Source organism: Mastigoproctus giganteus, chromosome 4 (assembly GCF_048544385.1).
Source record: "Mastigoproctus giganteus isolate SK-2022 chromosome 4, ASM4854438v1, whole genome shotgun sequence".
In the NCBI taxonomy this organism is placed as follows: domain Eukaryota; kingdom Metazoa; phylum Arthropoda; class Arachnida; order Uropygi; family Thelyphonidae; genus Mastigoproctus; species Mastigoproctus giganteus.
In genome coordinates this window covers 235224834-235243201 of record NC_143578.1, presented here as the reverse complement: position 1 = coordinate 235243201, position 18368 = coordinate 235224834, and the positions used below count along the sequence as shown (strand labels likewise).

Below are 18368 nucleotides of genomic sequence, written 5' to 3'. Positions count from 1 at the left end.
TCTACAAGTTTAATTTTTTTCCTAATACACACCACAAAGAAAATTAATGGGTGACAACTGATCTGCCACCAAAAAATTATATCACTGCATCAGTTTGCTGACTAACTGTTCAAGAAACAGTCTATAGGTTATGTTTAATATCTACATAAACGAACATTTATTTTTGGCTGTAATTACAAATAAATAAGCATTTTACACAAATAGATACAAAAATTAAAATTCAGCTCCTGATTCTTTCAAAATTCTTTCCATTTCTTCTGGTGTTAAGTCTTCATCCATTTGTTCTTCACCATCAGACTGATAAGTGATAGGCACCTGACTGCTGCTAGGAACACTTACAACTGCACGAGTAGTAGATGGTCTTGAAGCTGTAATCACCAAAATTGCAAGAAAATAAGTCTCTTCTAATACAGAGTGACAAAGTTAAAGCTTGAATAATTTAATGTATTTTGGATTGTTAGATGTAAGATCAAGATCTTGTAGGGGCCAGACTATAAAATCTAAGGTCCTACCTCTGCTGCTTCAATCACTATGCCCAACCATTCTGAATGTTGTTAGTACCAAGCTATAATAGTTCAGCAGAGTACTCTTAATGGTGAACTGCCTACCAGATTAAGATGACTTATGGGAATTCTTCCTCCCTCACCCAAATTAAGTAGTCAACCAAACTGAAAGAATAAAAAAGTTTCCTTTCTTGACTGCCAACACAGTGAGTTGCAACCATTTAAGAACATGACTAGTATGTGTATGCTAGGGACAAACTATGGTACCAGGTTTCAGGGACTGAACTAATATTTGGGAAATAAAGTTCTTTGCATGAATCTCTCTCACAATATTCTCCTTGACACTGTATACTTGATTCAAATACTTCTGCAACTTCCTGGAGCATTCTGATAGGCTTGTTTTGGAACTGCTAATAGTTCCTGTGTTGAGCAATTTCCTTGGTTGTTGCAAATTTCTGACCTTTGGGGGGTTGCTTTCTTGACTGCCAACAACATTTTAATACAGTGAGTTGCAACCATTTAAGAACTACATGACTAGTGTGGATATGCTAGGGACAAAGTATGGTGTCAGATTTCAGGGACTGAACTAATATTTGGGGAAATAAAGCAAATTAGGAAATAAAGAAATAAATTTTGGGGAAATTGTATCGTGAACCCAATAACACATTGTTTTTTTGGTAATTCATTTCAAGACCTCGGAAGTTGAAATTTTCATGAGCATGACCTTAAGGCCATCTAAAAGGTGACTAGCATGGTTTGTAAATTGTATTAGTTACCAATTCAAATCATTAAGATGCACTACACTTTCATTGCTATATGTTCCGTTATAAGAATCAATTTTAAACGCCTTTGTGATATTTTTTCTAAAGCACATTTTTGGAGGTCACAACCATAAAACAATAAAAACAATTTGCACTTTCCGGTTTATTGGGCTCTTCTGCTACTGCAAGCAGTTATAAACAGTTAGTAAACTTGATGTTATTGTATTTGCAAAAATACTGATAGCTGGAATTGTGTGGTTGAAATGCATTTCCTCTTTACTGAAATCTTCAATTGTATTAAAAAACAAATTTTCAGAATCTTCTCTTCATTCCTTTTTTTTTTTTTTTAAGCTTCTTAAACTTGTTACTCTGTGCGAATCGTGTTAGTTGCAATTTGTGTGTACCGTTAAAAAATGCTTATGCATGCAATCGTGAAATTTATAAATAAAAGAGATTATCTTGGAAACAATAGCCTCTTGAAACATTTCTGAAGACGACGACTCCTTGTGCAACAAAGGTTAAAATATGTCCCAATTCCCATAAGAAATATCACTTTAACTACAACTTGGTGGATAATTTAACATTGTTGCTTCCAATCAGAACACAAACAATTGAATCACTGATTTTTGAGATTGAAGAGTAGCCATAGCAAGATCACCTTCAATAGACAACTGGTCTCTTTAAACTTTGTAAACCACTGAAAAGTCTACAGACAACATATAAAAACAACTTTCTGAGAAAATTCTAACATTTCATCGATTTCTGTTTTACATTTCCTTAATTTGACCAAATACACAGCTCAGTAAAATCACTCATTTTAAAATGCAAAGAAACTCTTATATAAAACACCTATTCAACATACATTCTGGGGGAAAAAAAAACAAAACAGCTTGTAGTAGAAAGGTACACTACAGCATGAACATGTTCGTATAAGTCAGAAACAGGCTCCAATAATATTAGAAATTGTCAACACTTTCCCCCATTTTCAAGATTATTTTTTATCAGTACATATACTTTATGATTGGTAAATAACATATTAAAATTCAAAAGGTTATTAAATAAAAATTTATTGAAATTAAACACATAACCAATAATTTTGTTTTTAATGACTAATTTTCAAATTGGAGGTTAAAAAATTATACTTGATTATACAATTTTCTCTTGATGTCTGGTTTCATGTTGGAAAATTATTACCAAAACTTTAAAACATCCGTTTTTAATGCATTCTTTTTTTTCCTTTGCCTGGACTCATTGTTTACATTACAGGCAGTAAATATACATAGATAGTAACTACATATAAATTTTTGCACACAAAATACATAAAATATGCAACACACACGCACACAGAGAGAGAGAGAGAGAGAATCATAAGCTGAAATGATGCTAATGGGAAAGTGTGCAACATAGTGGTATGTGGATGCATAACTGAATTTTTGTGCATGTAATGACAGACAAGGTATCAAATGGATATGCACATAACTTTATATGTGCATTGTTAGATGGCATGTTAAAGCAAGATGTGCATATATAATTTTAATATTAAACTATGGTAGCTATGCAGTTATGAACTTAAACTTCTTCAAATGGTTGGCAATGGCAAGGATGATAATAACAAGACACAAATTTATTTCATTATAAACTGAAAAGTAGTGCCTTAGTTCATAACTTTATTGCTAAGTAGCACATGTCATATTTCTGTCTTTGTTCATTTGTGAGTTACTTTTTAAACATGCAGTTTAAACAATGTACAACTAGTTCTTAGTTTCTGGCTGCTGAAAATGTTAAAACAGAATTTTTAGAGAAGGGGCCAATAATCAGTCCAGTCCTATACTGAGACACTGGACAAAGCCTTTAAAAAATAATAATAAATACAATAAAATAAGAGGCCAGAAAATAACAGCAATTTTGCTTCAGAACAACACTACAGCATTGCCAGGATTTGAAATTGTTCCTCACTCTCTGTTATAGGCCCTGATTTTTTCCCCTCCCCTCTCCCTCTCTCTTTTTCCAAAGATCTCCAAGATAAAGGATACAACTCTGATTAAAGAGTTAAAGTAGCTATGAAAAAGGCAAACATTAATTTGTAGATTTATTTTTTAATATAGTTTAGAGAAAACTAAATTCACAGTAAATAAGCCTGTGATACACTGCATGCTTCCTAATCTTTTTCCAGGATAAGTATATAATGACAAAAACCATGGGAAATATGGAGATCTTAACACCAGTAATCATGTGCTCGTCACACACACCCACACTGCTCTATAATGAAGATGAGAGTGAACTAATGACAGCTTTTAAGCCGATGTGAATAAATTTGGCAAGTCTGTATTTTAAAAACATACCATACAAGTATATGTAAAATGAATACCAAACTTCACTAAAATCTGGAAGAGAAGTAAAAAACCTTGGAGTAGCTTTCCTAAAAATGATTTCAGATGCTTAAACAATCCACAACCTTCCAGTATGTTTGTAATACCTAGTATATTCTGAGATGTCATTTAAAGGTATAGGCTAACCTATCAGGTATAAAAACCAGCAACCAATTTTATCACTGCAGTCATGAAATACAAATTCCTGAAATAAAATTACAGACATGACAAATCAATTATCCAATCTTTATCACCAATTCTACAAGATGACTTGAAGTGAACTGAATGACATTAGTACAAACAGCCAGCATATTTCCTGATATTTGAATATGTAATATTTCAAACAAATTAATTTTCCTAATATGAAATAAAACTATTTTTAGTCAGTCACCTTACCATTAGAAATTAAACAGAATTGTTTCTGTTTAATTACGCAGAATCTGAAAGATATAAAAAATAAATATTCCGAACTATTCGGCAGATCATTTATAAAATTATATTATTCACTTTCAGAGGAATTTACAATTTGTAAATACCATATACAGTGGATTCCGGTTATTTGGGGCAGCCGTTTATTTGGGGCAAATCTTAAAAAACAGAACCCAATCGAGAAAATAGCCAAGGTTTACTTCGCTTAATTGGGACAACATGCCATTTAATCGGGGCAGTAGACCACAGCACTGGAGATTACCCTACGATTGTCTCCGACCGTACCACATGGTTTACTCGGATTTCTGGAGGTCACAACCATAAAACAATTAGCAGTCACCTGTTTATTTGGCTTTTCTGTTAGTGCAATCTATCATAAACGGATAGTAAACTCGATCTTATTGAATTTGCGATAATATCGACAGCTGGAATTCTGTAGGTTATTATGGTGAAATCTGTTCACACTTCCATGGAATCTCTAATCATATAAAAAAAATTAATTTTCAGAATCTTCTCTTCATTCCTATTTTTAAAGCTTCGTAACTTGTTACTCCGTTCTCACTTGCACGTATCATGTTACTTGAAATTTGTGTGTGCCGTGTTCTTTGTTATTGATTGCTTCTCTTTTTACTGTTTTAAATTTCAACCCCCACCCACAAATGTCAGTGAAGAGAAATGCTAACTAGTTAGTATGTACTGTAATATGTACATACTAACTAGTTGAATAATTAATATGTTAATTAATTAACATTAATTATTCCGATTATCACGTATATTCTTCTGATTTTCATGTATCATTTAATTTTTTAATAAGTTAATAAGGGTAAATTTGTGCTTAATATATCTTTACTTTTATAGCCTGTGGTTCCTCCTATTTTTGCTAATTAGAATCGCTGTTTAATAGAATTAAAATTCGATTCACAAACGTGATCACAATGACTGGCACTTACTACACATCGTATAGTGAACGGTACTTTACTATGGTGAGTCCATTGTAATGTGATTTGATTGTACAGTGAACCAATTGTAAAGCGGGAGTCCATTGTATTTTTAACTATTTACGTTATTTATGTGAAACTTCAGATAATTGGGGCAGCCACTTAATCGGGCCAAAATGTACTAGTCCCAATGTGTCCCAAATAACCGGAATTGACTGTATATATATTATGGAATATATAAGTAGAAAAGTAGAATTTATATAAGTAGAATATATATAAAGTGCAAAAAAAAAAAAAAAAAAAAAAAAAAATCACCCTTTTTTCCACTTCCACCACCCTTTTTTATTTTCTGACTCTCCTCAAAATACTGATTGGGATGATTAATGGCTTGGTCCACAGTAGCCCCATTATGTGTCAGTTCAAAATAACGAGTGCAAGCCAGTTGATAATGGCCTTTGCTTACCAAATTCAGCACCTAGAAAACAAATACATTTTTCTATAATGATCTATAAAAAATAACGAGCTTGTGCATATACACATAGACAGAGAAGTGAGAGAAAGAGACAAGCTTGATGGGAAGGGGACTTTCTCATTAGAAAAAATATATATACACAGAGAATTTGCATATGTGAAAATGTCAAAATGATTGTTACTTGCAAAACCAAGCACTGAAAGCAAAAAAAAAAAAAAATAAATAAATAATATATATATACAAAGGGTACTAGGAAAGTTTTGCAATATGACGCAACAATGAATCACAGGAAGCTGCTTGTTGCTGCATGTTGAGACATGTTCATACGTGCATAGTAGCCGCCGCGCCAAGTCGATGGGCTCAGTTATTCATTAGTAGTGAGAGTGTAAAGTGCTTGCGATGCCATCGTGGTCACGAAATGAGATAAGGACAGTTTTGCAGTATAATTTCATGCGTGGTTTAACCATAGACCAGTGCTTAGAAGAAATGACTCTTGCACTAGATGATGATTGTCCACATCGTACAACGATATTCAGGTGGTATAGAGAATTCCAAAGGGGAAATTTCACTCTGGAGGATTCTGAGAGGCCGGGAAGGCCACGAACGTCAGTTACGGAGGAAAACGTTACTGCTGTGAGGAAAATGCTTGACGAAAACAGGCGAGTGACCTACCAACAGATAGAGGATACTTTGGGCCTAAATGCACCAGCAATTCGTTCGATTCTGCAAGATCATTTGCACGTGAAGAAACTTTGTTCTCTCTCTCTGGGTGCCGCATCAACTGACTGAAGAGCAGATGACACGACGTGTGACTTGGTGCCGGGAGATGTTAAAAAAGTTTGATAAGGGACTATCTCGGTATGTGAACAACATCGTGACAGGTGACGAGACTTGGCTGTACTATTACGATCTGCTGACCAAGGCTCAAAACAAAGTTTGGGTCTTTGATGATGACGACACACCCGTAATTGTCAGAAAATCCCGATCTGTAAAGAAGAAAATGATAGCTGTATTTTTCAAATCGAGTGGAATTGTGGAACGTGTCGTTTTGGACATGCAGAAGACAGTCACAGCTAAGTGATATACTGAACAATGCCTGCCTAAAGTCATTGGATCTATGAAGAACCTGCGGCCAAAGTCAAGAATGGACACCTGGTACCTCCATCACGATAATGCTCCAGCTCACCGCGCCAAAGCCTGCACCGAATATTTCACCACGACAGGACTAAAACTTCTCGAGCACCCTCCCTACAGTCCAGATCTTGCTCCCTGCGACTTTGCACTGTTCCTGCATGTGAAAATGAAGCTAAAAGGGAGGCGGTTTTCCAGTGATGAGGACCTTCTACGGGCTTGGGACAACGAGTGTGCTTTACTCCCTAGTGAAACTTGGCAGAACTGGTTTAAAGATTGGTTTCGGAGGATGGAGAGGTGTATTGAATGTAGAGGAAATTACTTTGAAAAAATTAAATAAACAAAGCTGTATTGCAGAACTTTCCTAGTACCCTTTGTATATATATATATATATATATATATATAAAGTATATTTTATGTAGAAAGTGTGAAGAAGAAGAGTTTGGTTTAAAGCTACTGAATCTACGCTATACACTGTGAACTCGACCAAATGGATAAGAAATGTAGCGATATATAGTATGAAAAAGAAGAAATAGACAGGAATTACCTTCCTTTTCATACAGTCACATTCCACTCTCCATGATTAATTAACTTCTTAATACAATTATTCTTTAATAGTCTACTATCCGTTAAACTTCTCTTAGTTCAGTGCCTGAACTAAGAGAAGTTTAACGGATAGTAGAAACTGGAAGTGAAGTGGTGAAAAAGTGAAAGAATTTGAAAAACCTGGTACAAAAATGAACTGGGACTGAGGAAGTAAACGATATACAAAAATAATTTTATACGAATAAATAAATAACACTATTCAGATATGGGAGGGCAATTTTAGCAAGACATCGTATCAAGGGATGGCAAATATGCAAAATCTGAATACAGTAAATGAAAACATGATACATAGCCAGGAATTTCATCAGGAGTCTACTCCTGACCATGTATCAGGCACTGCATTTCCAAACTTGTCTATAGTATTAGAAAAAGGGTGGGAGCAAATATGCAACCTTTATCGTAATACTAACAGACAAGGTAGTCCCAACGCAGTGTAAAAATTAAGTTAATAATGTAACTTTTAAATTTAATACAAACGTAATTAAATTAAAATTGTTAAAAAATGTAAAAATTCAAATATACATCAGAGAAATTTGATCAAAAAGTGTGGACAAGCAACTGGTATAGGGAATGGTAAAATTTTTGGCGTGGGGAAGGGAGAAAAAGATGGTCAAAAGAAGGCAAAAATAGCGATAGGATGCAGGATAGGCGGAGCATTTGTATCACCCTTGTATTATACTAATAGTTTTACGAACAGGGAAAAAAATAGAAAAAGACAGTATAAAGATAAAAAGTGTAGAAAAAGTCATTAAAAATACTGAACTTACTGGGTGTGTTGTTGTTGTTGTTTGTTGGATTTATTGGTGCAAGGGCTACTAAGGCCATAATGCACCTATTACAATGTTATTTGGTGCTGGGTGTGTATAAGCAAGCATTAGTAAAAATGGGTGTTAATACCATAGGCTTGTAGAGAAGAAGGGAAATCGAAACCAAAACTAAAAGTGGGTGTTACCTGGAGTCACTGAGTCAAGCGGAGGAGAGACGTACACAGCCAAGATGCAAAAGAGGAAACAATGACATCACTGAGTTATATAGATTTAGAGATACAGATAGTGATGACCTCTATCATTTAAAAAAAAAAAAAAAGTGGGAAAGATGGCCTAAAAACATGAAATACCAGACATAAGGCCGCAGGAATAAAAATATGTAAAGGAACATGTGAAACTTAATGAAGTCCAAGAATTAAAAAAAAAAGCCAAATGTACAGGATTACAAATGGTATAAAGAAAGAATTCAGACTAAACTTGTGAAAAACTTAGAGAGTAAAGCAACGGGAGTGTCATTCCGAAAAAGAACCTTAAACGGAAGTCATGAACAGTGATTACTAAGTAATATTGGTATTGGTATTTAAGGGCACAAGGGCAGCTAAGGCCAAAATGTGCCATACTAAGTAGTGGAAATCCCACCAAATAATATACAACTGTACAATACCTTTAACACAGAGAGGCGCCAAATAAATCGAAATTGAATTTATTTTTAATTGTAGAAAAAACTATACTGAAACAGTATTTGATGAAAAAGGAGGTATATTATTATTTAAAAACTTGTTATAAAAAAACTTGTATTACTTTGCTGAAAAGGATATGGTTGCTACATATCGACTAATCTGATAGCTGGAATACATATAGTATTTTTGTGAATTTTATTGGAAATATTAGATTGCCAATTTGTGAGGTAAATGACATCAAAGTTAAAATATTTTCTTTTGTCATATATGTTAATAAGATGACGAACTGCATCATTGCAGAGTGTAATTTTCAGATCAAGGAAGTTGGCTGTGCAATTATCAACATTTTCTTTATTGGGTTTAAGTTCAGAGGGGTGAATATCTGCAGCTAAGCGTTCAAAGTCAGAATTTAAAACTACCACATACCGGAAAGTTAAAAGTTTATGATTGGGGTTGCTAGTAAAAAACAATTCCTCATAGTAGTGTAAAAACAGGTTAGAAATAAGGCCGGAAATTTGTGAATTCATGGGAACTCCGACAATTTGTTTGTATGCAAGCTTGCCATCGAAAATGAAGTTATTGAGTATGCAAAGATTGACGAGGTTGTCCCAAGTACTCTCGTGAATATTAAGTTTCTCATGGTATTTGTTAAACAATTGTTTTAGCACAAACACCAGTAGGTTAAGTGGGATGGAAGTGAACAGGTTGGTGAAATCAAAAGTTTCAATACTGGTTATAGAGAGAGAGAGAGAGAGAGATAGATTGGATTTAAAACAGCTTGGTTATTGTTAATAAACCAGGTAATAGCAAGATTGCTGAGGATGGTTTTGAGTTGTCTGAAAAATTTCTTGCAGGGTAGGTAGCAGCCACTATTTTTGGAACCGGTTGTTTGTGGAATTTGGTGTTCTGAAACCTATCAGTTGTTTGTGGAATTTGGCAATCATATAAAGGAAGGGAAGGGTATAGTTTTGTATTTTGGTGTGCAGTTTTTTATGCAAAGCTATAAGCTTTTTTATTGTAGAAGCAGGATTGAGACTGCTTTAACATGGATATGGTGTATATGTGGAACTATTCCTCTATTTCAGTTTTTAGTTGGTTGAAGTAGAATTGTTTGCAAAAGATAGCAAAATTGTTGGATGCTTTGTCAACTGGGGTGATAATAAAATTGTCCTGTAATTCTAAAATATGTTTTTTCAGATTGCAGAATGGAGTGTAGTGGTTATTGTAAAGTTTGTAAGACTTGGCAATAGCTTTTTTTTATGTCTTGATAGACAACGGTTATCCAATTTTGAAAAGCTTCATGTGGAATGGTATATTTATAAGCAAGCTTGTTGGCAAAATGAGTTAAGGTCTAGATATAGTTTTTTGTTGATGTTATTAAGATTAACTCAGTTAATGGGTCTGAATCTGAACCCTTTAATCATAGCTGTTTTTAGATTATTGTCATTTATGATGTTTAGATTTCCAGTTATAGGTCCATGATATTGATCCACAAAAGGAGCGTAAACTGGAATATTGCAATGGCATGGGAAATCATTAAAAGAAATATTATCTAAATTAGTGGCAAGTTGTTTGTAGTTGCAGATTTTTAAACCTAATGGAGAGTCATAATTGAAACAGTGATGTATATCAAATTTATAATGGTTGTTGAAAGGCAGTAGGTTATTGTGTTTAGAATAGAGGACCAAGGTATATTGTCAAACCATTTATGGAGAAATATAATATTACAATATTCAGTGTAGTGAGAAGTAATAGTTCCATTTCTAAAGAGACTGGTGTCTTTTATTATGTGTTTAAGCTGTATATTGGTGAATGTGAATTTATGGCTGGATGAAACAAGTGCTTTAAGAACAGACTTTTTAATGCTAAAAAGGAATTGGTAAATATTATGCAAATCAAGTGTCATATGGTCCCATGAACTTAGGATATTAGAGAAGTTGAATTTGATATTTTTATATGGTTTTTGTTTTTTGCTACCATGAGCATGTCTGTGAATTTTGTTTTTTAAAATATAACTGAGGTTTAATTTGTAGATACAGTGCTCGGCATTTAAAGATCTATTGCTGCAGACAATTTTACGTATGTCTCTCCTCCACTTGACTTAATGACTCCAGGTAACACCCACTTTTAGTTTTGGTTTCGATTTCCCTTCTCTACAAGCCTATGGTATTAACACCCATTTTTACTAACACTTGTTATAGCAGAACCCTTTTTAAAGGGTGGGCCTTACACACCCAGTAAGTTCAGTATTTTTAATGACTTTTTGTACACTTATCTTTATACTGTCGTTTTTCTATTTTTTTCCCCGTTCGTAAAACTATTAGTGTAATACGAGGGTGATATGAATGCTCCGACTATCCTGCATCCTATAGCAATTTTCGCCTTCTTTTTACCATATTTTTTCTCCCTTCCCCACCCCAAGAATTTTACCATTCCCTAAACCATTTGCTTGTCCACACTTTTTGATCAAATTTCTCTGCTGTATATTTGAATTTTTACATTTTTTTAACCACTTTTAATTTAATTACTTTTTACCCCTTCTGCACAGTACAAACATTTGTATTATATTTCACATTACACTTTTGTAAATTTGTATTAAACTTAAAAATTACATTATTAACTTAATTTTTACACTGCATTGGGACTACCTTGTCTGTTAGTATTATGATAAAGCCTGCATATTTGCTCCCACCCTTTTTCTAATACTATAGACAAGTTTGGAAACACAGTGCCTGATACATGGTCAGGCACAATCCCGTGATGAAATTCCTGGCTATGTATCATGTTTTCATTTACTGTATTCAGATTTTGCATATTTGCCATCCCTTGATTCGACCTCTTGCTAAAATTTCCCTCCCATATCTGAATACAGTGTTATTTATTTTTTATTTATTTGTATAAAATTATTTTTGTATATTGTTTGCTTCCTCAGTCCCAGTTCATTTTTGTACTAGGTTTTTCAAATTCTTTCACTTTTTCACCACTACTTCACTTCCAGTTTCTACTATCCCTTAAACTTCTCTTAGTTCAGGCACTTTGTGTATTTTTCATTTCCATTTTCACAGACACTTTATTTATGTTACAAACCACACATTATTTATATCCTTTTCCTTCCTTTACAAGGCTTACTGCTGCGCTGTATGTTTTGGAACATTAGACATATAATAACTTTTGTTATTTTCCTTTTTTTTGATTATTTTGCTACTTAACAATTAAATATATACAGTGGCGGACAAGAAAACTGCATCACTTGTGAATTTTGCAAATAATGTGTTTTGCACTGCATTGTTGGTTGCAGAAATGTATTTGTTAAATGGGATATATATCTCTGTGAATGAAATCCAATACAAAGACTCCAGGCGCTTCCCAGGAGCAGCAGTGCGTAACACACGCTTCTTGATTAGACCGGTTTGAGTCCGTGACCACCAAATATGGAGGATGTGGAAAGGTCAGGGAATGACCACCGCATATCCCCTGAGCAATATGGACTCAGTTGCTAATGCTCCTAAAAACCAAATAACAACAACAACAACAAAGACTCCACTTGATATACCTAATTGCCATAAATATCTTCCCAAAGGGTAAAATGCATAATTAATGGAAATGTGCAAAATCATGCAAATGACAATCGTGACAACCAAACACACATTTTATTGCATTTACGTGTACAAACTAATATGACAAGTTAACTTAATAGTATTATGTACTGTAAATCAGCAAAATAAGTCCTCAATATTTTGTTGTTCCTCCTAAAGCTGCAATTACAGCCTTGCAACGATTCTGGCAAAGAGTTAATCAACTTCTGGATATACAGTTGCCCAATTTCATGGTACCACATCCTTACAATGTTCTCCTGCAGCTGAACCTTACTCGTTGGCTTCTTCTGAGCAATTTTAGACGACATTGTGTACCAGCAATTTTCAATAGGGTTCAAATTTGAGCTGTTGCCTGGCCAGTCCAACACTGTAATGCCAGCATTTCTGAGGTATGACTGTGCCTTAAGGGAGAAAAACATTAGTGTAAGTATGTTATAAGCCTTGTGAGACAAGAAGATAAACTCATCATTAAATCGAAATAGTATAAAACTTACCAATTTTGCTGTGTGGCAAGGTGCTGAGTCCTGTTAAAAAATGCAGTTTTGGACCTCTGTGTGGTGATCCCTAATTACGAGCACACCTCCAAGATAGCAGTGTAGGTTTCTGCATTCACTGTTCCATTAATAAACTTAATTTGCCCCACCCCTTTGCTTGTTACGAATCCCCAGACCATCTGACTGGCGGGGAACTTTACAGTCGGTGTTATGCGGTCAGGATGGTATGCCTCCGATTTTCGTCTTCTGACATATCGCTTCCCATCCGAGTTGAATTTCGATAATTCAGAAAAGATGACAGTGTCCCATTGCTCTTTTGTCCACGAAACATGCGTTTTAGCCCAAGCAAATCACTTCTTCCTCATTTGTTAGGTCAACAAAGCTTCTTCTTGGGCCAATAGGCATGCAGACCACATTCTGAAAGCAATGTTTGGATAGTTCGTGTGCTTGTTTCAAAATCAGAGGCCATCTCAAAGTCCAGTTCTAGATCAGGGCACTAGCATGCCAATTACGAAGGCATAACTGTTTCAAATATCGATTTTGGGAAGTGTAGTCACTCTCTTACGGCCTGATCCAGGTCTTCTCTACACATCACTGGTTTCACACTTTAATTTCAGCACCTGGGATACTGCTGACTGGTAGCAGCCTATTTTACCAGCGATAGCACGCGTAGAAAATCCTTCCTAGGACAGAGCAACAACTACACTTTTTTTCTTGGTTTCATCTGAACATATGGAGCCATGCTTACATCTCCACAAAACAGGATACTAATGAGCATGTATACTCTTCCAACGGCTGATGCAATACCTTGCAATTACTGTCTGATGCAATACCTTTGCTTTGCGACAAACAAAATTACTAACAAACAATACCTTATACGTTTCACTACAAATGTTACTTCTTTTAAGGTGATGCAGTTTTTTTGTCTGCCACTGTGTATATATATATAAAAAAAAAAATCTTTGTTCAAATTTTTTTGGTATAGACAAAATCATATACCTGCCATATATATATAAAAATCTTTGTTCAAATTTTTTCGGTATAGACAAAATCATATACCTGCCAAAACGTGCAAAATATGAGACAGATTTCTTTAATTGTTGCCTTGAATATGGAACTCTTTAACAGAGTAATGGCCTTCAGTAAATGCCCAATTTTCTGAATTTTACAACTCAAGGGTCTACTCTTGAGGATCAACAAGTAAATTAATGTTCTCTCTTTCTTTTCCCTATGCTATAGTCACAGTGGTTGGGGGGGGTTCACAGTCCTAAAATTCTTCTTTTATATATAATGCTCTCAGAACTCCTAAACTGTAGCTATAGGAAGTTATGTGGACAGACAATTAGACACTTAAAAACCAGAATGCAAGAACAATATTAAATATTTCTAGAATATTATTTAACCTAGAGTTAGTGTATTGAGTAAATTTTACTTAATACAGTCACTCCCTGACTTACATAAAGGTTGCGTTCTGCAGATCTCTACGTACGTCAGCATTTCCCCCATGCTTGTGAGCATGGGGGAAATGCTTTCAACTGTGCTTGTTGAATTGATTGAATCAAAAAAAGAAATGTTTGAGGAACGTGTAAATAGAATTATTTATTGTATTTATTCAATTTATTATCTCATGCGCAGGAAAAATTACAAAAAAGCATGCAATTTAAAAACAATTTCAAAATTATAAAATTACAAAAAAAAAGAGAGGAGACAGGCATAACTGACGTTATGCCTGTCTCCTCTCTTTTTTTTGTTTTACCTCGAGCATCAATACCAAAATTGACATCTTCAGCTGATAAGTATGCCACTGCGGAGGTTGAGGACTGTGGAGATTTAGAAGGGGTCAGCCGCTCAACCTTACGAAAGAACATATTAATGGATGACTGGACAGTGGCTTTTTTCTTTTCATCATAGATTTCTTTGTAGCAAGAAAGCATATCATTTGCCCCTCTGTTAACTTTTAAGAATCGTTTGCTGTCAGGATCCATCTTCTCAAACCTCGCCATTGCCGATACAATTTCACGAAATGCCATTGCCATCTCTCTAGTGATGAAGCATCTCGGTTCCTCATTTGGTTCATCTTGAGCTTCGTCAGCATTTTCTTCTTTCACTATCGCTGCCTGCAAGTCAATAAGTTCTTCGTAGGCGCCTCCGTAGCCAGGTGGGAAGGAGCAGCAGTGCATAGCACACGCTTCTTGATTAGACCGGGGGTCAAGCCCGTCACCACCAAATACGGAGGATGCGGAAAGGTCAGGGAATGACCACCGCATATCCCGGAGCAATATGGCCTTAGTTGCTAATGCTCCTAAAAACTAAACAACAAACAAACAAACAAGTTCTTCGTTAGATAATTCCTTCTCTCAATCCTCTATTAACTCCTCCACGTCTTTGGCATCAACCTCCAACTGAAGTAGCTCTACAACCTTTACAATCTTATCTGTAACCTCTTCATATGATTCGTCTTTTTCAAATCCTTCGAAGCCTTTTATGTGCCTTGGGTATATTTTCTTCCATGCGGCATCTAAACAAGTAATTTCTTTTAGTAATTTCTGCCCAGGTCTTATTAATGTTTAAGATGGCATGGTAAATATTGTAAGATTTCCAAAAGTCTCTTAACATAAAATTTTTCTCACTGTCTACTGCAAACAATGCCTGAGCAAATGTTGTGCGTAAATAGTATACTTTTAAATTCGAAATAACACCCTGATCCATAGGTTGAATGAGTGAAGTCGTGTTTGGTGGTAGAAATATGACTCTCATGTTTGAATTGAAATCATCTGGATGCAGGATGTCCAGGAGCATTATCTAATAGAAGCGTCATTGTCTTTACAATATTTCTGATTTTCCATCCATATTATTAACAGCTTTTCCATCTTCGATATAGCACCTGAACATTGTTTTGTAACCACTGTTGATCTTAAGTACGTTGATCCTTTGACATGCTCTTTTTTACGCACTGTCCTTTAAAATAGTATTCACTGTTGAAGCAGCGAGACCTAATTCCCTTGCAATAGATGATAAACTTTGTTCTGCTTTATACTTCTTAATCATTTTCATCTTCATTTCTAAATCAATTTTGTTTTGTTTCCCGGCACTACCACCACTTGCACTTTTCATTGGTCACTTTCCCTTCATCATTGTAATACGTAAATAGGAATGAAGAGAAGTTTCTGAAAATTTGTTTTTTATATGATTGAAGATTTCAGTAAAGGGGAACACACATTTCAACATAATAGTGAGCGTAAAAACCCACACAATTGCAGTTATCGGTATTATCGCAAATGCAATAAGATCGAGTTTACTACACGTTTATAATTAGATGCACTAACAGAAAAGCCCAATAAACTGGAAAGTGCAAATTGTTTTTATTGTTTTATGGTCGTGACCTCCAGAAATGTGCCGTAGAAAAATATCACAAAGGCGTTCAAAATTGATTCTAATAACGGGAACATATGATAAAGATGAAAGGATAGTGCAATTTCCATTATAAAAATGGCCTTTTAGAGAGATAAATAGCTTAGTAATATAGCAAAATATTCAACTTCCAACAACTTGGAACGAATTACAAAAAAAAAAAAAAAAAAAAAAAAAATGTGTTATTGGGTTCACATTATGATATTTTCACAATACCTCCAATTTATCCTTACAGATGCAAAATACCTTTCCATCTTTTTTCAGTTTGTACCGGCCAGCAAAAACTTACATAAAGTCGAATTTGCACAAGTTGAGTATTATGTAAGTGGGGGTTTGTTTGTTATTATTTGGGTTTTAGGAGCATTGGCAACTAAGGCCATGTTGCTCCGAGGATATACGGTGGTCATTCCGCATCCTCTGTATTTGTTGGACACAGGCTCGAACCCCGGTCTAATCAAAAAGCGTGTGCTACGCACTGCTGCTCCTGCCCACCTGGCTACGGAGGCGTCTTATGTAAGTGGGGGAGTTCCTGTACTTAATTTATCTGGTTCCTTTGCTTTCTCTGGAAATTTACTTTTTTACTTCCTCTGTATTTCTATAAGATGATAGCATATAATTGAAACAGCATGAAAACCCAAGTATGGAAAAACATGTAAGATGTTAATGAACTAAATAACAGCAATATGGCTTGACGTAAATAACTTACCTCTTCAATTTCTGTGTTACTAATATGAAGACTTTGTAATCTTTTACGTAAAACACTTGCATCAGCATGCCTGAAAGGACAGCCTAAATTTTAAGAATTTACTATAAATTTTTAAGAAATCTGCAGGCATTTATAAATTGATTTACAAATCATAACTCTCACTCTTATTGATAATTCTTCCTTAAAGGGTATAATATAGGTAGGGGAAAATTATACTTGATATAAAATAAACATTCACTCTGTGTTAAACCAGTAAGCTATTATTAGAATAATGTAGCATCATAATGGGAATCTACGGTGGTATCATTTAATAGCATTTCACCTGACCAACAAGATCAGATATTCTGTGAATTATTATCAATTTACTATTAAGTTGTTTTTCCAGTGGAATTCAATGAACACAGTAGTGATTCATTGCAGTTATCATTGCAGTATACTTACAACAAAGTATTCTGATTCTGCCTTCAACACTGAAGCTAGTGGATATGGAAAAAGAACTGGGAGTGATTATACAATCTGATATGAAGTTCTCTAAGCAGTGAAGACAGGTTGCTAAGATAGCTCAGGAACAAGGTGATCATACCATTGTGTGAGGCAATGGTTTGGCCACATCTTGAGTTCTATATACAGGTCTGGAAGCCACATTTTAAGGATGTGGACCGTTAGACTTTACCATAAGACTTCAGTTCTACAAATTACAGCATCTGGAAACTAGGCACCTGCAAGGAGACAAGACTGAATGTTTTAAAACCTTAATTGCATTGAGTAAATTAAATGCTGATGGCAATCCTTACTCATTTTCAGACACACACATAAGGTGACAAATTCAAATTCAGAAAGAATTAGAAAAGTTATTAGGAGATGATCAGTTGAGATGCATGATTTTTTTTACAATCCACCTTAAACTCTTACCCATGATCCCAAAATGTTCCAGCTTATACAGTAAGCTCTCATGAAGGAACTGAGTCAAATGCTCTATTAAAATCCAAATACACAGTGCTAAAATTATTTTCCACATCCAGCTCACGAGTGACTCAGTTAAAATAGCTAAATAGATTAGTTAAACATAATTTTCTCTTACAAAACTATATTGTGTATCCTTCAGAATTCTATTTCTATATAAATGTCTCTGTATAGCACTTTTTTATTGCCTCCACTATTTTCCCCAACCACTGAAGTTAGACTAACCAGTATTTATTTATCCACTTCAGTCTTAGGTACCATAGGAATCTCTTCCAAGTCAAACAATACCCTCATATTAATGATGATTCAATGCATTCTCTTACCTTTTCCTTCAAATTAATGGTTATAACAGCAACTTCAGGAGCCTAACTTGCCTTTTAAAGGTCCACGGTTTCCTAATAAACAATCTGCTATAATTTCAGTGTTGCTATTTCATAATGATCAGCCTCTCCTCACTATGAAGGGCCTTTTGTCTGTAAAGCTCAATAAGAAATACCTGTCCAATTCATCAACATCAGCTGGGTTACCTATGACTTTTCTAC

General features: G+C 34.8%; 1 protein-coding gene across 1 annotated transcript in view; it reads right to left on the bottom strand.

Annotated features, from left to right (window-relative positions):
* Positions 1-213: 213 nt before the first annotated feature.
* Prim2 (DNA primase subunit 2) overlaps positions 214-18368 on the bottom strand; it is a 65441-nt gene continuing 47286 nt past the window's right edge. The window contains exons 10-12 of the mRNA XM_090372511.1: positions 16864-16946; positions 5316-5475; positions 214-368 (exon numbers count right to left, since the gene is read on the bottom strand). Coding sequence (XP_090228637.1) covers positions 214-368; positions 5316-5475; positions 16864-16946 — 398 coding nt within the window. The remainder of the gene's footprint in view (positions 369-5315; positions 5476-16863; positions 16947-18368) is intronic.